This window comes from Lampris incognitus, chromosome 8 (assembly GCF_029633865.1).
Source record: "Lampris incognitus isolate fLamInc1 chromosome 8, fLamInc1.hap2, whole genome shotgun sequence".
Classification (NCBI taxonomy): Eukaryota; Metazoa; Chordata; class Actinopteri; order Lampriformes; family Lampridae; genus Lampris; species Lampris incognitus.
In genome coordinates, this window is record NC_079218.1 from 12718084 (window position 1) to 12743941 (window position 25858).

Below are 25858 nucleotides of genomic sequence, written 5' to 3' on the forward strand. Positions count from 1 at the left end.
CATTATTGTTATATTATCATAAGCATTATTATTATTATTATTATTATATTCGTTCTTTATCCCTTTGCCAACCTGCATAAGGCTCGTCCGTTGCCTTATGCCTAGTGAGGCACCAATACAAACCGCGCTTCTGAATTATATTTACCCCACGCCTGGGCCGATCGACCAATGAACACTACTGCTGAGGCGGGGACACCACTACCCACAATGCACCGCACTGTTTCGGTTTCTCGGTCACGCGCCGCCCTCACCTGGAGAGGTGTTGTGTGAGCGCGCCCTCCCGTGTTTACGCGTGGCGGGGTAATGGAGACCCGACAGGTGAGCAGGCTTCAGAGACGCACACACGGCTTCTCCCTCTACCGGATCGGCCTTCACAAGGTGGACCCGCAGAGCTGCTAGCGCGGCTGGGACTCTTTCTCCCCCCCCCCTCCTTCCTCGGGACTTTACTGAAAGAAGAAAGCGGGTCTTCCTCCGTCGTTCTGTGCAGAATGTGGCGTGTGATAATATCCCGGAGTGGGGACTTTGTTCAGAGATGAGGACGGACTCTCCCGAACTACAGAGGCGGAGAGAGAGAGAGAGAGAGAGAGAGAGAGGGAGAGAGAGAGAGAGAGAGAGAGGGGGGAAAGCTCGTCTTCATGTCGCAACCCGCTCCGTGAAATTAGATTCAGCGAGTGGTGCAACTTGTTAAGACGGCGGAGCGGTCACATTTCTCCCCCTGTGACCAGACCCAAACAGTCTGCCCCGTGAGGTCTGCCCCGGCAGATTCTACGCGGCGGTTTTCCCCGATAAAGCCACAAAGGGGGAGGCCGTCTTGGATTATTAAGGAGGAACAATGATCTTTGTCGAGCTGTGGAGCCCGGAGGAGGTCGCCGGATGGATTCGCCACATCGGGCTGCCGGAGTGCGCCAAAGCCTTTCTCGGTGAGTCCATTATGGCGCCGCGTGGACGCCAGTTACAGTCTGTAACCGGGGTCGGATTACATCTGTCGCGTTACATGTGGGGAAGGGGGGGGGGTCCGTCCGCGGGAAACGTTACCTGCCCGGTTGATAACAACGTCCAAACTTTACGGGGAGGGCATGACTTTTAATCTAGGCCCCGCACCTACTGCTAATGGCGCAGACTCACCACACGGTGGCGCCCGTGTTTTAGCAAAGAGGCAGTCAACTCCCCCCCCCTCCCCCTGCCCCCCCATGTTTTGACCCGAAAACATGTTGTTCAGAGTCGAGGATTGTAGAACCAAGTTGTCCTCATGATAAAGAAGAAGAAAAAAAAGGGGGGGAAAAACATTACACGTTCATGTTGGGGGAGAAAATCTGTGCTTTTTCTAACGGCAGGAGGAAAATGCGTATTATCACCGACACCCTTCGAATTTCCTACGTCATATGGGGGCATCAAAGATGGTGAGACCCATGTGACGTAGGCGACACACTTGCCCCGCGTGTTCGGCCAATAAGATGTGAGGTGGGTAGAAAGACAGCACGCCGGTGTCAAAAACTAAACTCTCTGGGTAGACGGCTCACACTGTGGCATCTACGCCCCTTTATAGCCTTTATACATGGACACCTCCACATCTGTCCTCTACATCCACCCCATCCGTCCATTATCCAAACCGCTTATCCTGCTCTCAGGGTCGCGGGGATGCTGGAGCCTATCCCAGCAGTCATTGGGTGGCGGACCCTTTATATCCTTTGTACATGGACACCTCCACCACTGTCCTCTACATCTACACCCCTTTATATCCTTTATGGACACCTCCATCACTGTTCTGTACATCTGCACCCTTTTATAGCCTTGCCTTTATACATGGACACCTCCATCACTGTCCTCTACATCTACACCCCTTGATATACTTTATGGACACCTCCATCACTGTCCTCTACATCTACACTCTTTTTTATACCTTTTTATTCAAAGTGACTAGATAGAGACAGACTAAAACTGACTGCTTCTTTGTTCTCAAAACCTTGCATCTCTGAGTTCAAATACAGGCTTAGAAGCCAACACATGCGATGCTGAAAAGTGCTGAATTAGTTTTATGTTTTGAGAATTAGTTCACTAATCACAATTTATTTAATTTGTCATCTCAAGATGAACATTTCATATGCTGAATTATGGATTTGTTTTAGGATAAACACGTTTTGTGTCAAGACAGCCATTTTTTCAAGTTTGATTCTACAGGTAACAGGGCAGTGTGGTGGCCCAGTGGTGAGCACTGTTCCTCACAGCAAGAGGTCCTGGGTTTGAACCCCAGGCCGTCCCAGGTCCTTTCTGTGTGGAGTTTGCATATTCTCCCCGTGTCTGTGTGGGTTTCCTCCGGGTGCTCCGGTTTCATCCCACCATCAAAAAGACATGCATGTTAGGGTTAATACTCCTGTCTGTGTCCCTGAGCAAGGCAATGGAAAGAAGTACTGGAGTTGGTCCCCCAGCACTGCAGCTGCCCACTGCTCCTATACAATAGGATGGGTTAAATTCAGAGAACAAATTTACTGTAACCAACAATGACAAAATAAAGTGGCTTTCTTTCTTTCTAATATTTTTATTTTTTTATTCTTTAGATGAAGAAAATGTTGTAAGGTTGTTTGTGCACTAGCTTTATCAAAAAAGTTGCATGAATAAAACCTTTGTTTCTTTTCAGACAATGCTGTGACGGGCTTGGATCTTTTGGAAGTCAGTGACTCCATGTTGGGTGAGTATCAAAATTCACTTTCAAGCAGCTTCCATAGAAATATTAAGCACCACCACGCTATACTTTGTTATAGTTAGTATGCTGACTCAGAATGTGTTTTATTGGACTCATAAGTTTTCACATAGCAGTGGTTTCATCTGCCTGATACTTGTGACACACACTTGAATGTGTGTGTGTGTGTGTGTGTGTGTGTGTGTGTGTGTGTGTGTGTGCTGTATTGTACATGCACATCTGTATAGCTCTTACCCATGAAATGTGTTATGCCAATACGTGTAAATATCTTGTGCTAATATGTGTAAATGAGAATCGGCTTTGTGTTTTGATTCTCCAGTTCACTGCGTCTCGATAATCTAAGGCACACCTAGACTAGACTGAACCTGACATGACATGCACTTTTGGCTGCGGCTTGATTGTTATTACTGTACTGCTACTGCTTCATATAGTACTTTACTGTACCTTAGTAGTTCATATAACATGATAACGATGTAGCGCTCTGTGATGCCTGGTGGTTAGATTTTATCTGCTAACTGCTAACCCTCTTGTAAGCAGTTCTTGATAAAAATGTCAGCCAAGTAAGTAAGTGTAAATGTATTATAATTTCTGGCATAAATGCGAAGACTAACTATGGCTGAATTGGTTTATAAGTTAAAAGTTATGGTTGAATATCGTTGCAGGAGTTCTACTTGGAGTCATTTCAGTATCAGTTGTGTAGGCAGTGGTGGTCTTTTTTTCAGACACAGGAAATAGTCGTGTTAGCATATCTGGAGAAAAGATAGGCTGTACAGTTCCTCTGAATAACAGCATCAACTGAAATGCTCAAAATGTACAAAGAAACCCGACCCGCGGTTCCTCTTTTCTAACTGCGGGTCTGCGGGTGGTCAATAGTTCTGATAAAAATGGTGGCTTCCTCCTTTAAACACTCCTCTGGCCCATTTACAGAAAGGATGCTCGGCATATAGACCATACAGTTTACACTACATGTGTAAGTTAGACAAAGCTTAATGATCCTCAAGGTTAAAGTGACAGCACTTTGTAGTCAGTGGCGGCATTTAGACAGCGGGCTACACTGCAATGAGCCTATTACAATATTAAGTAATGTAAATACAGTAATTCGAACGTAACTACCAGGTAATCTTTAAATGTGGGAAGTGTGACCATGTTTAACAGCCTAACTGTGAAAATGAGTCCAGGACAGAGGGGCTGAACTGTCGTCCATCTGCATGACTCTGAACACAGAGGAATTTACTTTCTCTCTTTTGTGATCATGAGAATTGATTTATTTGACTTGTCTTTCAAACCCCCATTGTCTCTGGACAATTGATTTTGAAACTTGTGTGTTTTGCAACAAGGTTGCTTTATCTTAGCTGAGACAGCACTGTCTTTGTGAACGGTGAAAAGCAGGATTGTGTACAGATGAGCGCCAGAGTTCATAAATCACGCTAGTCAGTGAGGATGTCAAGCCAGGATGCCTGGAGGAATTGTATTTTAATCTATGAAATGTGCTATATTAAATCAAGTTTGATTGATTGATTGATTTAAAACAAGCAAAAAGTTTAAAGACACAAAAGAATAGCGCCATTGCTGGAACTGGTGCAGGGAGCACCGTGGAGAAGTCGGAGAATTCTGCGAGTCTTTATCTGTTTTTATTTGGCTTTTTTTTTTAATTGAGGAAAAATGTAGGCCCTAGTTTCAGATAGAGATAGCCAAGGGGTCATTTAACAACGACAGCGTGAAAAATGATGATGATGATGATGACGAGCATGAAAAATATCAAATAAACATTTTCGACAAGTGTTAAATTCTAGTAACCTTAAGTCAAGTCAGTTTTATTTTTGTAGCCCAATATCACAAATTACAATTTGCCTCAAGGGGCTTTACATCAACACAACATCCTGTCCTTAGACCCTCACATCGGATAAGGAACAACTCCCTAAAAAAAAAAAAAAAACTTTTAACAGGGAGAAAAAAATAGGAAGAAACCTCAGCATTGCTCAACAAACCGTGGCATTGCTTGAATTCTCTATAGTTTGAACATGCTGGTTGGCGTCATTTTCCAGTTTTTAAAAGAAAGGTTTTAGTATGGTAGCGAATTAGAGGGCAGTCCGGTACACCGTTGCCACCACCGGGGTGCGAACCCGTGTCTCCCACTCCGCAAGCGTCAACCAGTCGACTAAAGGGTCCGAACTGTTAGTCAAGGACCACCGTGTCTACTTATCCATGCACGTTACACTATTGTTAAATTTAGATAGCATAAGATCAGCAACATAGAAGCCTACTGGGTTTTTTTTTCTTTTTATATTTTGCGGGAGAGGCCAAGCAAGTAGCAAGACCGACAATCTCAAAAAAATTACAGCATTTTTTGATTGGTTTTTGCTTACGTGGTCAAATCAGTCCGATTTCAATTCCATTCTTAATAAATCGTGTTTTTTTTTTATTCTGAATTCCTGGTGAGGTACTACACCACCCGCAATCCTAGAGCGCGTTCCACCAATCAGAGGCGGCGTTGTTACCATGGAGACGTAAACGGTTCCAAAGTCGGAGTCACGGTGGGGTTAAACGGCGTTGTTCTGTCTGTTTTTATGGGACGAGACGAGAAGACAAATCGCAAAACACAAAAGTACAAGAAAACACCAAGGAGATCGCGAAAGTTGACTGAAACGTGTCGCCCATGAGGGGGGGAAAGGGATTCGTATATGTCATTCGCAATGCTTTCTGGGGCGAGTAGTTCGCCCCTTCTTAAACTACATTAGTGTAACCGGTTATTTTCTTGCCCGGTGCGGGATTCGATACGGGGTGTACTGCACCACAAGGCGACATCACTAACCGCTCGGCTAAAGGGTCTTGTTAGTAGTTTACATTAGGTTACACAGCCTCGTACTTTGTCCTGTTTTTCACATTTGCTTTGCTCTGAGCGAGTCAGCATGTGGTCATCGCTCATCTCGTAGCGCAGCGTTTCTCAACCGGGGGTCCGTGGACCCCCTAGTGGTCCGTGGTGTAATTGCAAGGGGTCCGTGAAAATAAAATATCTTTAAAAAAAAGATCCTATGACATTTATAGAAATAGGATTATTTTACTCAAATGTGACTGAGACCTTTATCTACCTAAACTATAAAGGGTAACAGGACTTTTTTCTCTAATTACATCTGTTTCACAAGTGTAATTTTTTGTATTTTAATAAGAGATCTCGCTCCCGTTTGCATTGTTAAAAGTTACTGCATAAAAATTCTGTTGATACATATATCTGAAAGTTACTGAATACATATTCTGTTTTGTTACATATATCTGAAAGTTACTGAATACATATTCTGTTTTGTTACATATATCTGAAAGTTACTGAATACATATTCTGTTTTGTTACATATATCTGAAAGTTACTGAATACATATTCTGTTTTGTTACATATATCTGAAAGTTACTGCATAAGAATTCTGTTTTGTTAACTATATCTAAGTTACAACTGAAAGCTCTTATTTTTGCCCCAAAGAGTGAATAAATGCTATAATGCAATTTAAAATGCAGTTTCTACTGTTTCTATCAAATTGCAACCCCCCTCCCCCATGATCAGTTGGAGGGGTCCTCAGGGTAGATCAAAAATACGCAGGGGGTCCAGGACCCCAAAAAGGTTGAGAACCACTCTCGTAGCGGGTCTGGTCGCTCCAAGGCTTACAAACGCGTTTGTGTTGGGCTTTTCCTTAACGTCTACGCTACGACACAGAGACGGCAAACTCGGGTCTACGGAGAAAATGAATGGGGAGATCAACTTCCGCTGAAAGAGTGGGCAAGTCACGTGAGCGGAGTGAAAGAAGGAGGGATTTCCTTCCCCTTCTGAAAACTTTTTTTTTCCTTCCCCCCCCTCCCCCCCTACTCCTCCAAGTTTCCAATAACAGAGGGTGGGGGGGACTGGGGGGATGGAGGAGGTGGCGCCCTCCCTCCCTCCCTCCCTCTCTCCCTGCGGTCCGCACTGAGGGGCCGTTCTCTGACGCATTCCTTTCATAGCGCAGCTCCCGGCAGACTTCCTCCGCTTTCTCTTAGTATGAAAATATGAACTCGGGGGACGGACGCGGGTCCTTTGTGGCGGAGAACTTCTTCGGGAAGCCCTTCAGAGTGAGCGGATTAAAGACGACCCCGGCCTTCACGTCAGGACTGTGACTTCTTTTTGTTTTTTCCCTCTCTCCCCTTTTCTGATCTTAACTTCTTTTAATCGTCCCGTTCCGGTCCGGTCCAGATGATGGAGACGTTTTTACCGGCGGCTTCAGTACCGGGAGGTTTTGCCCTGGACTTGTGAAAGGTAAAGACAATGAGCCGGCATACTGATGCGGTGTCTGAATGAGTGTTAAATTCATGTTGGCTTTCTGAAACTGAGATACTCAGGTTTCTGTGTGCCCTACGGTTACTGGAGCAATGAAGAGCAGACGATTTATGATGAATCAGGCCAACAGTGGTATTGATAATAACCAATCAGCAGATGTGAGCGGATCTTTTAATTGGCAGCTGTTTGCAGCTGGCTGTGGGGTTCTTTACCCGGTCTCTAGCTCGGGACTTTGGGTTTCACCTGGAGGGTTCGTGCACTTTTGAGCTCAGGTCAAATATTTAATTTTGTTTTTTTTTGTTTTTTTTTTTGGGGGGACAAAGATAACACAGAAAAATAAATGGCAAATATGAATGTCGTTGTAACGGTGTGATGTGGGCTTGATGTACAGTCAGGGTTCAAATTACATTGAGGCTCCCCGGAGGAGGAGGAGGAGGAGGAGGAGGAGGGGGCTTTTCTCTCTTTCCTTTTTTTTTTCTTCCTTTTTTTTCTTTTTTCTTTTTTTTAGAGGGGGTGGTAAAGCTGCGTTACAACCAAAAATGAAACATCCAAAACATCGTTGTCATTTCAAGTTTACTTGTGCGAACATTTTAACTAACTGACTTATGGCCAACGACCTGCGAACACATGGCAGTTTGTTTGTTTGTTTGGTTTGTCAAATGGGACATAATTGGAAGGTGTTTAGATGCCTTAATTGATCATTCTGTCACTCGCTCTGCGTGGTGGAACATCACATCTGGCCACAGCGGACACACATGAATCACATATGGAAAGTCTGCTGCTTCAAAATGTAACAGTGACAATGTCCCTCCACCTCCACCTCCACCCAGGTTTGCCTTTTTTGGGGGGGGGGGTCGTGGTCAGGAAGGGGTCTGTAGAGGGTCTGAGTATTCAGACTACAGGTACCGCTGGTTTGGCTATGTTTGGGACGGGGTACACGTTTTTAACACGTCAATGGCAAACCTAACCCTTTGTTATGAAAAGTTAACTTTTTAAACTGTGGTAAAGTCTCGGGGTATTTTTTTTGGCTAGTAGCTGTTGAAGTGTCCCAGTGTTTTATTAATGTTAGACAAAAGGTTTTCCCCAAAAACATAAAAGCTTATAAATGTGTCTTTATCCTCCAGTGATTACAATTGTATCCAGTAAAATGCACCAAGGCTCTGCCGTCAGTAGCTACTGAACATGAGCAGTATGAAACAATGTTGCCACAGTGCTTTCTGGGGCGATGTTGTTTTAATCACTGTAACCATTTGCAGGCCCAGTTCTTTGAATCAGAACTCAATCGTTTACAGCCGACTTACAATGAGCAAACCCTACCTGTGTGTGTGTGTGTGTGTGAGGGGTTGTGTGTTTGACAGTTCCTCTTCTGTTGCATTTGGCTTTCTGCCATTGTGTGGTGACAATAGATGGTCCCTCCCCTACGTTGGAGCGGTTGGTGTGTTTGTATTGACTGAATCACTGGGTAAATAATTTGCTACTTTTAAAAAGTACTTCAACATGAGGGCTGCACGATATTAGTGGGGGGGGGGGAAACCCCACATTGAGTGCATTCAGTTCTTACTTTGTAAATCAGGAGGTCCCGGAGCACAGAGAGGCTGCTGTTGTGGCGGGTCGGGGGGGAGAAAAGTCACGGAACACATCAAACGGTCCACACAGCCTGCAGCTCATTGGACAACACACTGGCTGTTAAAGCTAAACAAAACTGTCACCACAAACAAAGCGTTATTTATTTACATTTATTAATCAGAGCATTCACAATAATCACTCATAATTAGCAGGGGGGCGTAGAAACAGCTGTTAACTGTTTACTGCTCGCTCTCTCTCTCTGTCTCTGCCTCTGTCTCTATTTCTGTCTCTGTCTCTCTGTCTGTCTCTCTTTCTGTCTCTCTCTCTGTCTCTGTCTGTCTCTCCCTGTCCCTCGCTCTCTCTCTCTGTCTGTCTCTCTCTCGCTCTCTGTCTCTGTCTCGTTTGTTGACTCTGTCTCTGTCTCGCTTGTTGACCATCCCTCCTTCACTTCCCTGCCGTTTCCTCTCTGTCTGTGGGTTGCTACAATGGGGGGGATGAATTAGGGCTGGAAGTTCTGTTTACAGCCACGAAAAGCATTCAGGCTTCTGTCTGCCTGCCTGTCTGTCTGTCTGTCTGTCTGTCTGTCTGTCTGTCTGTCTGTCTGTCTGTCTCCTGCACTCCATTTCAGTACTATCGACAGCACCATTATCTGCACCCTGTGGATCCGGTGTCACTGAGTGACCTGACATCTCTCTTTTTTTTCTAAATCAGATTAAAAATTCATCCAAAATAGGCAAACAAACGATTTACGAGTAACGTCAGGAGCGAAATGTAAAAACACCGCTGCAGTGACAAACTGCACGGATACAAGTCAGTATAGTCAAAGCCAGACATTTAAGGGCACAACAACATAAGAAAAGTAAAACTTTTGAGTGGAGGGGTACTTAAATTTTGAAAATCCATACAACTGACGTTGCTTTTCTTTTTGCAGCCAAACCGTCTTTTTCGGTCCTCACTCATTTCCAGGTTGCGGTGGAAGATTAGCGGGTCTCTCTGGTCGCTTGATAAACTGATGAAGAATGACTGTGACCGGTGGTTAGCTGTGCATGCAGAGCCTGCAGGTCGTCCAGGAACCCTTGAATCGGAGTAAATGATGTTATAGCAGACAGATTTCTATTGCAGGGTAGTCGTGGGAACATGACAACTCTGCAAGATTTTCTTTTGTATCAAGCAGCGAACAGTTGTAGCGTGAGGTGTTTGAGTTAATTTGCCTTACTTCACATCGCTGGCCCTATGATGGCCCTGTTGCCATGTGCACATCACCATGACGATGCTGAAACTATCGTGAAGCCCTATTAACAATCATACTTTTCGGGATGAGTGGGGGGGGGGGTTGTTTTGGGTTTTCCTGCCCTTTTGTCCCAAATTGTCAATTGTGTCCGGCCAATTACCCCACTCCTCCGAGCCGTCCCGGTTACTGCTCCACCCCCTCTGCCGACCCGGGGAGGGCTGCGGACTACCACATGCCTCCACCGATACATGTGGAGTCGCCAGTCGCTTCTTTTCACCCGACAGTGAGGAGTTTTGTCAGGGGGACGTAGCGCGTGGGAGGATCACGCTATCCCCCCCCCCCCAGTTACCCCTTCCCCCTGAACAGGTGCCCCCGACCGACCAGAGGAGGCGCTAGTGCAGCGACCGGGACACATACCCACACCTGGCTTCCCACCCGTGTCTGCGGGTGGGAAGGGACGCCAGACCAAGCCGGAGGTAACGCAGGGATTCGAGCAGGCGATCCCCGTCTTGGTAGGCAACAGAATCAGAGTTGTAAAAAACCAGGTCCAGAAAGTAAATGTCCAAACCGTGTATTTGCTCCAACCATGTTACTAAACCGGCTTATTTCATTAGCTGGTTCTCCCTACCTAGTTGAGGAGTGGTGTTGACTAGAACCTGCTGGTGTAGTAGCATGAGTGGAGCAAAGACATGGTTTGGACATCTACTTTCTGGACCTGGTTTTTACACCTCTGAACAGAATAGACCGCCACGCCACCCAGGCACCCGTACTTTTTGTTTTTTAACCTTTTCATCCCTCACGTGAATTAAATAGAAGCAGGACATGTTTGTCCATATCATCGAAGGACGTCGTTGCACACTTTGGACAGTTTAGCGTGTGCAGTGGTTTCCCTGTGTTATTTGTGTATTTTGCTTTTTTAACCCCCACTTTTTAAGTTTGTTTGCAGCTGCAAATCAAAATGTCTTTTCTCAACTTGACTTCTTTCTCTTTCTCTCTCTCTCTCTCTCTCTCTCTCTCTCTCTCTCTCTCTCTCTCTCTCTCTCGCTCTCTCTCTTTCTGTCGCTTTCTTTCACTTTGACTCTTTTTTCTTAAGTGAGGTTATTAACGTGGGCATGTGTCCATTGGCTTTGCACTGGAATGCAGGTATCATCTGTCAAAGAGGAAACGCCATAGTGGGACACCCATTACCCAGGAATGGGATGTTGTGTGTGTGTGTGTGTGTGTGTGTGTGTGTGTGTGTGTGTGTGTTAAGCGTACACAGCCATCTACATTTCATAAAACCTTGGAAGTGTGTTGTCATAGATGAAAACCGCCATGTTGTCCCTTGTTATCGAGCACGGTACCGGCGGCTCGCAGTCTGTTTTCTGTGGAATGTTAAGAAGGACAAACCCTTCGGCATGTGACCCCGTTCCTGTACCTCCAACCTGGCGTCCACTGGAGACACACTGTTCCATGCGAAACAAACTCTACTGTATAAGTATGTGTTGTGTGTGTGGTGGTGGTGGTGGTGGTGGTGGGGGGGGGTCGCACTTTTTCTCCGGGTGGCAGATGTAAAGGTTGAGGGCCTTTTTTTTCCTGTCTATCCAATTATTTCTGTTGCGAAGGGACGCCTCAGAAAATTGTCCCTTTGCTCTTACCGTCCGAGACAAGGGCATTAGCAGCGTATGGAGCAATAACTGCCGTGACCACGCCTGCAGTCGCACACTCAGCCCTGCTGGTGAAGCCGCTGTACTGGATGTCAGATAAAGCTGATGAACCGATTCAGCTTTCTTTGGTTTTCTTATCTGGATTATTGAGCATGCATGAAGACACGATACCGCAAAGCAGACGGGACCAGTGGATTTATGACACCTTTCTGATACTCTGACAAAAACTACTGAGGTTACTGTTGGTTAAAGTTACATATGGGGCTCAACATGCAAACAACAAGGACACTATTTGCCTACTTGTTCAACCAGTCAGCACTTAATTATATCAGATTTGGCACATCTGTTTATAACGGAATCATAGTTGTACAATATGATTATAAAAACATTATAATATGTGTCCGGGTAGCGTGGCGGTCTATTTCGTTGCCTACCGACACGGGGATCACCGGTTCGAATCCCCGTGTTACCTCTGGCTTGGTCAGACGTCCCTACAGACACAGTTGGCTGTGTCTGCAGGTGGGAAGCCGGATGTGGGTATGTGTCCTGGTCGCTGCACTAGCGCCTCCTCTGGACGGTCGGGGCGCCTGTTCGGGGGGGGGGGAACTGGGGGAATAGCGTGATCCTTCCACGCGCTACGTCCCCCTGGTGAAACCCCTCACTGTCAGGTGAAAAGAAGCGGCTGGCGACTCCACATGTATCGGAGGAGGCATGTGGTAGTCTGCAGCCTCCCCGGATTGGCAGAGGTGGTGGAGCGGGGCCAGGACAGCTAGGAGGAGGTGAGTAATTGGCCTGATACAACTGGGGGGGGAAAAGGGTGAAAAAAATTATAATATGGTCATATATATATATATATATATATATATGCATACATACATGCATGCATATATATGTGTATATGTGTGTGTGTGTGTGTGTGTGTGTGGCTATTATGGGATGGGTTGAGTGACTACAAACAGGTCTACCAATTCAGGTTCACAAAGAAAACCTGTAGGACAGGGCACCTCTGAGAAGCGGGCTGGTAAAAACACTGTTTAACATTACTTAGATTTAATAATCATGTTGCCGCTATGGCTGGATTGTAACATATACACTCACGCAGATTCCCTTTAGCTAACATTGGAGCTAAAGTTCACAAATCAGAGCTACCAATGGGGACACAAAAGCCAAGAACCTACGGCTGCAGAAGGCCATTGTAAATGAAAGGGAAGCTTTCGGTTCTGAAGCTGGGAGTCTCCCATCAAGCCCCTGGATGGAGACTCGTGGTAGCGAGTGGCTAATATTAGTCTCCGTGGCTAATCCTTGTCTCAAATGTGCTCATGCCTAAGTGTGGTATGGGGTTCATTTCATCACATCCTGTGTGTCGGTACAAGACAGCGCCCCCACAAGTTGTGGGGGGGTTAGGACAGTTAAGCAGAGTGGACCCTTGCTGGTCTCTTCTTTTGAAGGACGGTCCCTCTCATTCAAGTACAACCCTGATTTCCCGAGTTACCCAGCCATCCGAAGGCCTTCCCCAGTAGTTGTGTTTCACTGTGTTGAATCACCGATGTAGTCCCATCGGTCTTTCCTCAGATGTCCGACTGCAGTGTCAGGTTGTGTCGGCCGGTGTCTGGGCCAGGAGGGTGGACTCCCCCTGGACTCCAGTGTGCGAGCTGCACTCCCAGTTATTGTAGCAAGCAAGCCTGTTTATGTTCCATCCCAGCCTTCTGGAGTCAGGAGGAAGATTTGGAAACATTTTCCACAAAGGAAATATTTGTATCTGGATTTGGTTCTTTAAGGTAAATGGGGAGATGGGACTGGTCCAGTGTGTGTGTGTGTGTGTGTGTGTGTGTGTGTGTGTGTGTGTGTGTGTGTGTGTGTGTGTGTGTGTGTGTGTGATTTGCTGTTGACTCAGAGTACAAGAATTCTTCTGTTTCACTCTGACATGCACACATATGCTCCGGTCTCTTTCCTGCGGTCTGTCTTTCGCTTTCTCTCTTCTTTTTTTTTTTTTTTCGGTCTTTCTCTCTTTTTTCTTTTTTTGTGTCTTTTTCCCATTTTCTCTTTTTTTCTCTCTCACTCAATCTTTCATTTTCATTCCCTGCCCTCCTATCATGACTATCTATCTATCGGTCTGTCTGTGTCTGTCATGCACTAATTTGTTCTTCCCCTATTTCCCTGTTTTCCTGTTTTCCTGTCGTACTGTCTCGCTCACGCGCTCGCTGTGTGTGTGTGTGTGTGTGTGTGTGTGTGTGTGTGTGTGTGTGTGTGTGTGTGTGTGTTTGTGTGTGTGTGTTAGGGGTGTTGCGATATACCGGTATTGATAATAACCGTGACATTTAAAAATGAAATCATCATCATCATCGGCGGTCACTCGAAGCGAGTATGGCTGTCCTCTCTGTTGGGTTGTCTACTTGTAGGTCTTCAGATGGCTGTAGGGGGCAATCCTCGATCCACATACTTTGGTGCAGTGTGGACAGGGGAAAGTGGTGGTGGTGGTTGAGCATTTTTCTCTCCTGGTGGTGCTGTTGCTTTTTCTCTGCAGCACAGGGGAGCTTCATCTCATGAAGTGCAGCTCCTTCCTACAGGGATTTCTTCCAGGAGCGCCTATCCAGTGCAATGTGTTCCCAGTTGCTCAATGTGATGTTGAATTTCTTCAGACTGATCTTGATGTTGTCCTTGCAACGTTCTTTTGCTCGTTGGGAGCTTGCTGGCCTCCCTTCAGCTGGGAGTACAGGATCTGTTTGGGGAGAGGTGTTGAACATGCAGATGACATGGCCTGTCCATTGGAGTTGGTGCTGCGTTATTGTGGTGGTAATGCTAGTCATGTTGGCTTCTAGAACGCTGATGTTGGTGGGTCTGTCCTTCCAGCTGATCCTCAAGATCTTTCGTAAGGATCTTTGGGGTTATTGTTCCAGGGCTCGCAGGTGCCTGCTGTAGGTGGTCCATGACTCTGCTCCATACAGCAGGGTGGGGAGAGCGACAGCTCTGTAGACCAGGAGTTTTGTTTAGGCCTTTAGGTCTCAGTCTTCAAAGACTCTATTCCTGAGTCTGGCGTAAGCGCCACTGACACAACTCAGGCGATGGTTGACCCCCCCCCTCCTCTTTTTTCTCCTCAATTGTGACAATTTTTCAATGACATAGTCAAGGGGATGCCACTGTTTGGAGCAGGGGTGTCTCCAAGATGCCTTAAATTTGTTTTGCTGGCTAAACAGAGTGTTAGTGATGGTGAGGTCACACTGAGCACATTTGCTAAGGAGCAGAACTCAGTTGGCGTTGATGTTCCTGACCCTGGCATTGAAGTCTCCTAGGAGAATAACCTTATCGTCCTTGGGGATTCTTGATAGTGTCTCATCTAAGCAGGCATAGAAGTTCTCTTTTACTTCCTCTTCAGAGTCTGAAGTAGGGGCATAGGCACTCACAACTGTTGCCATCTGGTTGTTGGCAAGCACCAGACAGATGGTCATGAGAAACTCACTGTTGCCCTACAGGAAGTTCAGACAGGTGGCTGATGATCTGGTTCCTGATGCCAGATCCAACACCATGGATCCTGGGCTCATGAGCAGCTTTTTCCTTTCCAGGAGAAAGTGTAGCCACCTTTCTCCTTTTTCAGTTGTCCTTCGTCTGTCCGTCGGGTTTCAGAAAGGGCACCTATGTCAATTCGACATCTCTTCAGTTCTCTAGTAATGATTTTCATTCTCCTCTCCCGTCTGTTACTGGTTGCACTATCCATCAGTGTGCGCACATTCCAGGCTCCAAAGTTCGTGTTTCTGTGTTTCTGACTGCACGTGGTGATCCCTCTGGATGTGGTAATCCTGTCAGGAGGTTTGAGGCAGGCTATTTTTAGGGCACCTATTCTAGCACCTTCCCCAGGTGGAGTGAGCAGAGTGGATCCTAATGAGGGCTGGTCAGTCGTGGGTGCAGATACCTCATTCCAAGAGCCCAGCAACTGAATCTAGCACCTACCGCCTGATGTGCTGGCTCATAGCTAGGGGCTTCCAGATCTCACAATCCTGCCCCTGTCGCCTCTTGCCGGTCACCATAGGACTTAATGCAGGATGTTAGGGTGGATTCCCTTTATGGAGGACGCCTGTGCATGACTTCGTTTAATGTGGGGGGACTAGTGCACAGACAGCTACCACACGGTCCTTGACAAATCTGGGTCAGGCTTCAGTGGCATGGAGTCCAAGACAACTGGGGGCCCATTTTGCTGCAGCCTACATCCACCTTCCCAGCCATTGTGATGCTTCCCTAAAGTCAGCCATCATCTTCCACCTGTTCCTTTGTTGAGGTCTTGGTGTTGACATCTTCTGTCTGTCTGTCAACTAAGTGACATCTTCAGTCTAAAAGGTTTTTTAGCCTGAAGAGGTCCCTTAGTTGATTGATGAAACGTATCTATCAATAAACATTGTATCCAGATGAACTGATTAAACTTTCTTTGAGTAGATCCAGTCCTGGAAGTCATGTACATGTATGTAGAGCCAGTCATGTACATGTACACATGTAGATCCAATCATGTACATGTATGTAAATCCTGTCATGTACATACAGAGGGGAGCTAAAAAAATATTTAAAAAGTCATGAGTTCTAATTTTATTTTGTCAATTCAAAATTGACAATCGGCATCTAAACAAAATGGTCTTTCAAACCTGCCTATTCAGTTTGTGTTGGAATGTGAAGGGTTAAATGAAAGAAGCCCCTTTGTCTCTATCAGAACGTTGCTGCCTCTGCAGTTGCTAAGAAGAAAATGCTATGCTTTCAGCTCTGTGATTGGTGGTCCGGCTATAATTTTACAGGGGTCTGAGCAATAGTAATTCAATGAGAGTAATTCAAAGTGGCAGTAAAATTGTCCAATCATGTCTTCCCTCCAAATGGGTGGGCTTTGTTATCACTAACTTTATGAAAGGTTCTGCCCGCTGTGGGGAGACACAAATCACAAGCTAGCGGAACAAAAAAAATGCCGATTAACTAGCTAGCTAGCTAGCTAGCTAGCTTGTTGGTTCACCATGGAAGCTGTGAGTAATGTTACCGCTAGTGAGGAGGACATCATTGCAAATGTATCCATGCCATTTTCAAGACGAACTTTTAATGAAAAATTGGACTTAATCGGTAAAGGAAGATGTACACAAAGGGCAAGTTATTTAAAATCTAATAAGCTGCCGTGCCAACTGATTTTATTCTGGCCCCCTCCGCCTCTTTTGTGTATGTTAAGGTTTATTTGGGAAAACGGTCATATGCAGAATTACTGGTCAGTCTGCAAGTTTACCATCTCAGCAGTCATTATGCATATTTACAGTAACATATATAATTAATAGGCTTCTGATCCAATCTAATAATATTATTCATTAACAACATTGCTTGTTTGTGGTGGTGGGTTCCCAGAATGCCATGATGGCTGTTCACTGTCCATGGTTCTGAGGTGTCTGTCACTATTGTCATGATGTACATGAAATTGTTGGTTTTGTGTGGCAGGGGATTGGCTGTCGTGTGTTTTGCACCCCGGCCCGTTGTCACCATTTTCCACTGAAGTGCAAACCCAGCTTGTGTGATGATGCGATTATTTGTAAGGAGGATTTGTGTTTTGCTTTAGAAATGACCTGTTTTTTGGGGTTTTTTTTTCCATGGCCCAGGCTATGGAACAAGTAGCGTCTCAGTTTCCGTGCTGTTTACTCATTGCATTGCCTAGGCTGGACTGGCATCCTAACTTTTGTTTCAGAGCTGGAATTGTCGTAGGTAACTTGCAGTACTGTAGGAGAGGACACAGTAAAGTTAGGCTGGTAGTTTGCTTTTTTCCCTGACGAGGGAAGGGGTTCAGAGGGCCAAGGATTAAGTCATGGTTCACTTTTGTGTACATATATGTAGAAACAGTCATGTACATGTATGTGGACACTAGAGATGCACCGATTGCAATTTTCTTGGCTGATTACCTACCGACTCTGATTTTGGGCAATTCTGATTTTTTTTTTTTAATCTAAGAACTATAATGTCAGCATGCACAAACATTTTTGTAACGTTTCTTTAGTAGAAATTCCCATTGTATGTTCATAATGAAACAATGACTATTTAATATTTTCTCCAAAACTTCACCGGGTTACAGGACCTTCTCTTACCGTCACTCAAACAAATCTCAAAATAAAAAATGTCTCCAGGTTACTGGACAGAGCTTTTTTGTACAAATAAAATCAAACTGAAAGCGAATTACAGTATGTCCCACTTTATCTAATGTGTTTTACTTTCCCAAAGTAAACAGCGGTTTTCAACGACAAGCGTGTGTGTGTGTGTGTGTGTGTGTGTGTGTGGTGTGATGTGATGTGAACCATCATGTGGCATATGCGTGTACGTTTGACCGGCACAGAATCAGATATATGTGAGACTGACCGGTCACCGATCGTGGCTGATAAATTGAAAATCAGCCGATCCCGGTCACTGGCCGATTGATCGGTGCGTCTCTTTTAGAAATAGTCATGTACATACAGCCGAACACGAGGGGGATAGCTGGTTACCACACACCTAATCAATCAGTTCCATTTTCCTAGAGGCATGACCAGCAGTGCTGGATGGGAATTATGGGCGGGCTAGAATGCATCTTTGACCAATAAGATTGACGGGCTGAATCTGTAGCCTCAGATCAGATGTAAGGATGATGTAAATGGACATGGCTGGTTGTCTGTGCAAGACTATTATCAGCGGCCATGACTTTCCTGCTGTGACGCTCTTACATGTGTGCAATGTACAGCCGCGCCAACACAAAACACTCACATGCTCACAGAGGGCTGGATAAACACACATTGGGTCACATAGATTGAAAGCGCCATGATGGAAACCAATTTTGCTGGTGTGCAATTACTCGGATAATCATGTACACACACACATACACACACACACACACACACACACACACACACACACACACACACACACACACACATATATAGTAAACATAGCAGTTGAAACAACTTCCCAAACAAGAAAAACCAATACCGTTGAAGGTGAGGTGCAAATATCCTTAGGCTCTCTATAGGCTCTGTTTAGGCTTCATCTGTCATTTTGATGAAATCCTAGAGTTAAAATGACCTGCACTTCATGTCAGATAGGTATGCACTGATGGATATTGGGCCGATACCAGACAAAAATATGATACAAAAAGCCATGAGTAACAGTCAGAAATGAAAGTAAAATGGCATAATTCACTGCATTTTGGACACATGGAAGCATGCGTTTCTTTAATGGTGAAAAAAAACACCCCTAATCCTTTCTCAACTATTTTGCCCATTGACCCCAAACTATAGGTCTAAAACTGCACTTTAATGTACTCTACTGCTCGGTACTCTTTTATCGATCAATCAGTGATTCATACTTGGAATTTGTATCTGTAATGAAAAAGTGACCGATTGTCTGCTATTCTGTTTCTGATGTTCATGGACAGGATCTCAAGGCAAGGCCAAGGTGAGGAGTGTGTCTGTTTTGGGAACCTCCGAATTCCATCTCTGCTCTTCGCAGATGATGTGGTTTTGTTGGCTTCATCACAACGCGACCTCCAGTGCGCACTGGGGCAGTTTGCAGCTGAGTGTGAAATGGCTGGGATGAGTCAGCACCTCCAAGTCTGAGGCCATGGTTCTCTCCCGGAAAATGGTGGATTGCTCCCTCCGGGTTGGGGATGAGTGGTTGCTTCAAGTGAAGGAGTTCAAGTATTTTGGGGTCTTGTTCACGAGTTAGGGTAGGATGGAGCGGGAGATTGACAGACGGATTGGTGCAGCATCAGCAGTAATGCGGACGTTGTACCAGGCCGTTGTGGTGAAGAGGGAGCTGAGCCGGAAAGAAAAGCTCTCAATTTACCAGTCAATCTTCGTTCCAACCCTCACTTATGGTCATGACCTTTGGGTGGTGACTGAAAGGGTGAGATCGTGGGTACAAACAGCGGAAATGAGTTTCCTCCATAGGGTGTCTGGGCTCAGCCTTAGAGATAGGGTGAGGAGCTCGGAGATCCGCAGGGAGCTCTGAGTAGAACCGCTGCTCCTTCGTGTTAAAGGAGCCAGTTGAGGTGGTTCGGGCATCTGATTAGGATGCCTCCTGGGCGCCTTACTTTGGAGGTTTTCTGGGCATGTCCAACTGAGAGGAGACCCCGGGGTACACCCAGAACTCGCTGGAGGGACCACATGTCCAATCTGGCCTGGGAATGCCTTGGGATCCCCCAGGAGGAGCTGGAGGGCGTTGCTGGGGAGAGGGACATCTGGAGTGCCCTACTTAGCTTGCTGCCACTGCGACCCGACCCCGGAGAAGCGGCTGATGATGAGATGAAATGAAAAAGTGATATCGGTGCATCTCTAATAACAGATGATATTTGTGCTAATATTAGGGACTTTCTCGACTCTGACCCCATGGTGCTTGGTGTGTCTGTCGGTCTGTGTCTGTCTGTCTGTCTGTCTGTCTGTCTGTCTGTCTGTCTGTCTGTCTGTCTGTCTGTCTGTCTGTCTGTCTGTCTGTCTGTCTGTCTGTCTGTCTGTCTGTCTGTCTGTCTGTCTGTCTGTCTGTGTATCATATCCAGCTAGTGGCACGGTCATGAACATGTGGTATTGCATCAGTGGTACCTAGCCAGCTGGCTTACACCAACTGTTCTCCATGGGGAGCATCTGTGAGCTGCTCCACTGTCATGGACCACATTTGATAGGAACATAGAGACTTAGATCTTAATGAGAGAGACAGAGAGAGATGGTGAGTCAGCTTTTCAGCTCATTGTGTGTCGGGTTCTTCTCACGGATCTAAACGACAAAGAAGAAGGGATATGAATAACTTATGTGGACGGATGGTCCAAAGATGGATTGATATCAGAGAAGTAAATGAAAGGAAGGTGATGCTCATTGATGCAGAGAAGACATGAATGAGGGAAGGAGAAGAGCCAGTGTGTGTGTGTGTGTGTGTGTGTGTGTGTGTGTGTGTGTGTGTGTGTGTGTGTGTGTGTGTGTGTGTGTGTGTGATCATCTACTGCAGTGTGTGGAAATGCCAAGATTAAGGACCATCACATCTCTGCTGCACATGACTCCTATTAACTCATTGTGTTGTTTGTGTGTGAATGTGTGTGTACGAGTCGAAGGAAGCTGAGGAAGTGTGTGTGTGTGTGTGTGTGTGTGTGTGTGTGTGTGTGTGTGTGTGTGTGTGTGTGTGTGTGTGTGTGAGAGAGAGAGATAGAGAGATAGAGGGAGAGAGGGAGAGAGGGAATATGGCTGCGGTGAGTGTTTTTATAGAGCTATACATGAGAGGTTGGAAGAAATGTTTGTGCCTCTGAAAGATCTTGGGCCTCTGTCAGGAACATTATTGTGTGTGTGTGTGTGTGTGTGTGTGTGTGTGTGTGTGTGTGTGTGTGTGTTTGTGTGTGTGAGAGAGAGAGAGAGAGAGAAAGAGGGAGCGAGAGATGGGGGGGGCCTTGGTGATTGAGTCAGTGTGCATTTGTGCGTGTTGTCATTATGGAAGACAGACAAGCCACATCACAGTGATTGTGATTTATTTGGAAAAAGACGGAGTGAGAGACAGGGATGGATGAGGAGGGGGGAGAAAACAGGCATGAGTCAAGTATGAAGAGTGGGAGAAACTGGAGAGAAGAGAACAGATAAACAGAAGAAAACGGAGGAGGAAGAAAAAGAGGCAGAAGACGGACCTTTAGCTGTGTCGAACCGGTCTCTGCTGTTTAAGTTGAACCCATTTACACGTTTTCTATAACAGCTGATCTAGAAAACCTTGAAGTACTCCAAGTTTTCTCCCCTGCAGATATTGTGATGCCGAGTATTGATTCAGTTTTGGGACTTTACTGATTCCCATTTGACACTGTCAGTATTGATTTCTAATCATTTTAAGCACAGAATTATTCCAAAACTCCAAACGTTAATTTTTGGCAACAAAAAAATGTTTTCCATGATGACTGCTGAAGATCCCTGCTCACCTTCATCATTGACACAGATGATGAAGGTGAGCCGTGATGGAATAATCAAGTCATGAAGTTTCATGATAATGTAGTGCCATTGTTTTATTTTTGAATTGTACCTTTCCATAAAATGCCTTCAGTCTGACACAATAAGATTTTTCTGGCACCTAGTTGGCTTTAAACAATGAAACTTAGTTGGAAGTACGTTGCACTCCAGGTGCATTGTATGAATCCCTTCACAAAACGCTTAAAACCTATTGGAAACTCAGCTGCAAACGTCTCAATTTTGCAAATCTAGTTTCATGAAACAGCCAATCAAAACATCTATAAAGTGTCAGGTGACGATGTCAAACTTAAAGCAGTAGTTCTTTTGTTCCTCTGACAGCACATCTTAGCTAGAAAAGGTGACGAAAAGATAAAACTGCTGCATGTCTGCCGTGCATCTAAATTAGAAATTAAACATGGTACAAAAATATTATAGACTATACAACTTAAAAGAGGACAAGTGTCTCTAAAAATAGCCTGTCTCAAATGGGGCATTTACGACTGCTCCATTTTATTCGTCAAGTACTTCCCAAAAGTCGTCAAGTAGTCGAATAATCGCGGGAGTCATGTGTTTTTTTTTCCGCCCAGTAACAACGACCAATTAATTCTCTTCAAAAACGGCCCAAATACAGCCAGTAAAGGGTTAACTCATGTAGGCGGGACCAACTCGGGCTAGCAAAGTCCTCGATTGGCTCTGAGAGGCTGTTTACAAATGCGCCGCAATCTGATTGGACGAAAGCCCCAGCACGCTTGTGTGAGCTGCAGCGTTTGTCTGCAATAACAACGCGACTGGGTTCTTGCAGGTGTTCGGGTTTAGCTGGCGACCGCGTTGAAGCAACATTATGCAAGTTTGAAGTTGTTATTTTAAGGTAAAAAACAAAAGAGTTGCTTAACGCTGCTGTAACTGGTGACTTTCAGCCGAGTGTGTCCGTGGTTGTCATGGTGACAGCAGCTGTTGAAAAACCCCCAAAGCCGTAATTGAATTACATTGGATGTTCAATACAGTGGTGTCGCCAACAAGAAGCATTCACATTTCTAGGAGCTACTTTCAGTGCGGGGAAGAACACAGATTAGCAGCCATAGTATCTAACGAGGTGTTTGACATTATAATGTTACACGTTAAATGGCGGGATATGCTGCTGCATATCTGCTGTATCTGCATTGCCACTGCTTCATTACTGCACAGTGCCAAAACCACAGAGGGGACGATTAGTCTAAACTACGCAGTGTGACTAGTGGTTTTGAAAGTCGACTAGTCAACTATTCTTTGAAAGCCCTAGTCTCAAAATAGAGGCCTGGTTTTCTCTTCGGCCGAGGTACGTTGAGAATTTACGGTCCGCCGTTGTCTATATCTGTACTTTGCATCGAGTGTCGTTGAAGCGCTCTGGTTTAGTTCAGGACGCGAGCAGATTTCTGCTAACGTGGATGGTGGATGTTACGGCAGTTGATGTGACATACTGAAAAGTGTCGTATCGTCACAAATTTGTTTCTCTGCCCTAAGATTTCTTAACTTCATATGGTTAAGAAGAGTTGGATTGGACCAGCTGGACTGTGTATGTGTGTTTGTTTATTTAGGAAATATAGTTGCACGAAGTTTTTGTGCAGCTCGTTGATGTGCCTCTCCAGCTATCATAGCAACTGGTGGTAAGATAAAGAACAACTGCTCTTCTTTTTTTTTGGATTTCCCCCCTTTCTCCCCCCAATTGTATCCGGCCAATCACCCCACTCTTCTGAGCCATCCCGGTCGCTGCTCCACCCCCTCTGCCCAGCCGAGAAGGGCTGCAGACTACCACATGTCTCCTCCGATACATGTGGAGTCGCCAGCTGCTTCTTTTCACCCGACAGTGAGGAGTTTCACCGGGAGGACGTAGCGTGTGGGAGGATCATGCTATTCCCCTCCAGTTCCCCCTCCTCCCCAAACAGGCGCCCCGACCGACCAGAGGAGGCGCTAGTGCAGCGACCAGGACACACACCCACATCCGGCTTCCCACCCACAGACACAGCCAATCGTGTCTGTAGCGATGCCCGCCCAAGCCTGAGGTAACGTGGGGATTTGAACCAGCGACCCCCGTGTTGGCAGGCAACGGAATAGACCGCCACGCTACCCAGATACCTGTCAAGTACAACTGTCTTAATGGTTCACTTCATTGTAAATAGTGGCCGTTACCAAGGGCCAGTGCCTTGTTTAAGTTTTACTGAGCTACAGTTGAGTGGGCTGTTTTTTGAAAAGTCATGTTGACAGAGTTTATGTGTAGCGGACTCTCATATATACATACAGCTAATCATTGAATTTCTTCAGGCTGTGTACACGAAAGATATTGCTCTGCTTTCCGCCATATATTTCAGTTTAATCCGATTATGCATCTGTGGATTTCAATCAGCCCTGATAAGTCACAATGTGGTTGTGATGCACTTGCTTTAATTCATTTACATGTAGTCTGCTGACACTCGGTCAACACACACACAAACACACACAAACACACACACACACACGCACATGCACACGCACACCGGCTCTTGTCTGCTCAGATGGAGGTAATTGGATTCTCAGCAGGTCGGTCTTTGAAACAAACAAAGGGCTCTCAGAAAGGCGGTGGAGCTGACATATTTAGGTCACACTGGGTTGGGGAATGGTTTGTGAGGACCAGGGTAGGACTATGGCCCTTTTAAGCAATTTTTCTGAGCAAACTGGATTTTCAGAATAGAGCAGGATCCACAAAGTGAAAGTTGGGCACCTCCCAAATACGGAGCCGCAAATATGTAGGTCAAACTGGGTCAGGGAGCGGTTGCTGGATGTCTACCAGCCGGAGTCGCTGGTTTACCCTAAAATCTGCATTACTTTGTCAGTACTGGTAGCAGGTAGGGCTCAGTTAAAATTCAATATTAAGCCCACTGAGGCAAATTTGTAATTTGTGATATTGGGCTATACAAATAAAATTGATTTGATTTGATTTATTATTGTTTATCATTATTTAGATACTACTTAAATTTTCTCACACAATGAGGTCTGAAATGTTTGAGACTATTATTTGAAAATTAATTTTGGTTTGATATATATATATATATATAATTTTTTTTTTTAACCTGTGCTGTTGGCAGGCTTTGGATATGACAGGGAATTTGTGTGCCGATGTGACCTAGACAAAGTTAATCTGCAATTGGAGCTCAGATTCTTTATTGATTATCAAGAACTGGTTACAAGATGATCTGTGGGATGACGAGAGCACAGGGCTTTTGTTATACATCGTAGTCACCACCAGTCCCCCGCTTGAGCACGTTTGATCAGCTAAACAGCCAATCAGCATCACTTCTCCAGGAGGGGGACAATCACCATAAGTGAAACAAGGAAACTAAAAATGACAACACGTATCTGATAATACAGAGGCATAGAAACAGACGCTGACACGTGCTCGATGAAATATGGTTAGATCGATCTTATCGATCTGTTTAGGATAGCAGGTATAGCAATAAAGGGGAAGACAGAAAAAGAGGAAAAAAGAGGGAGAAAGGACGAAGAAGAAGAAAGTAATCCAGAGAGTGTTCCAGGGGGTGTGTGAGGCAGATGCTCGCAGTGTGTATGTGTGTGTGAAGTGTCTACCTGTGACTGCACGGGATTCATCCCAGCAAATTCTGGTGTCGGGAGATCCGCAATTTATCGTAGTGCCTCTGAGCAGCAGACAGCCTCTGCAGCCATGCAGCCACCCACAGGCCACTCAGTCGTGCAGACAACCCACGACCAAGAGAACACCCAAAGCACCGCAACACCAGAGAAACACCGAGCCCATAGGGGCGCCAGGAGCCCACAGAGCAACAGGCCTAAACACCCATAAGGACCACAAACCAGTCCCCAAAGGCACAAGGCGCAGGTACAGGGTGTACCCGCAGGCTTGGGTCCCGAGTGACCAACAGACTGACGTACCACTGGGACTGCTCACCCAGCAGGCAGGCAGGGGGGAACCATGCCCATCCACGCCCAACTTGGGGGTCAGGCCCACCGCATCCGGTCTCACGCACTAAGCATACACCCAAGTAGCCGAATACATCTATCTGACCCGGGCCACCCGACCCCCCCCCCCTCAAGACAGAGCCCCGCCAGTGCCTGCGGACAGTCAGACATGAGGTCCCCCCACCATCCCCCTCCCATCACAGAAAAGCTATACAGCGGGAGCAGGTCTGACAGCCCCCCCACCCCCCTGATTAGCGGCCCACAGCCACGACAACGACTCGTCAACCAGTGGCCCTGGATTGCACCTGGCAGCTCTCACTGCAGCCCTGCCAGAATGAAGCCGGCAGGACACCACCCAGCACCGAGGAAAGAGCGCAGTGTTCAGCTAGCAGCTATCGCTGGCAGCTAAACATTAGCTCAAAGGACATAGTTGCCACTTGAGAGGCCGTCGTTAGCTTTGCTTTAAACAACAAAATTGGAAACCAAATCTGGTAGCCCGGTTTGGCAGACTCCATGATGTAGAAGGTTGGTTAC

General features: G+C 45.9%; 1 protein-coding gene across 2 annotated transcripts in view; it reads left to right on the forward strand.

Moving 5' to 3' along the window:
* The first annotated feature begins 273 nt into the window (after nt 1-273).
* amot (angiomotin) overlaps nt 274-25858 on the forward strand; it is a 95053-nt gene continuing 69468 nt past the window's right edge. The window contains exons 1-2 of one of the 2 annotated variants that reach the window (XM_056284805.1): nt 274-920; nt 2636-2686. In XM_056284805.1, coding sequence (XP_056140780.1) covers nt 833-920; nt 2636-2686 — 139 coding nt within the window. In that variant the 5' untranslated portion in view covers nt 274-832. Of the gene's footprint in view, nt 921-2635; nt 2687-6917; nt 6975-25858 lie in introns of those variants that run through there. The other variant, XM_056284807.1, reaches the window with a different exon arrangement.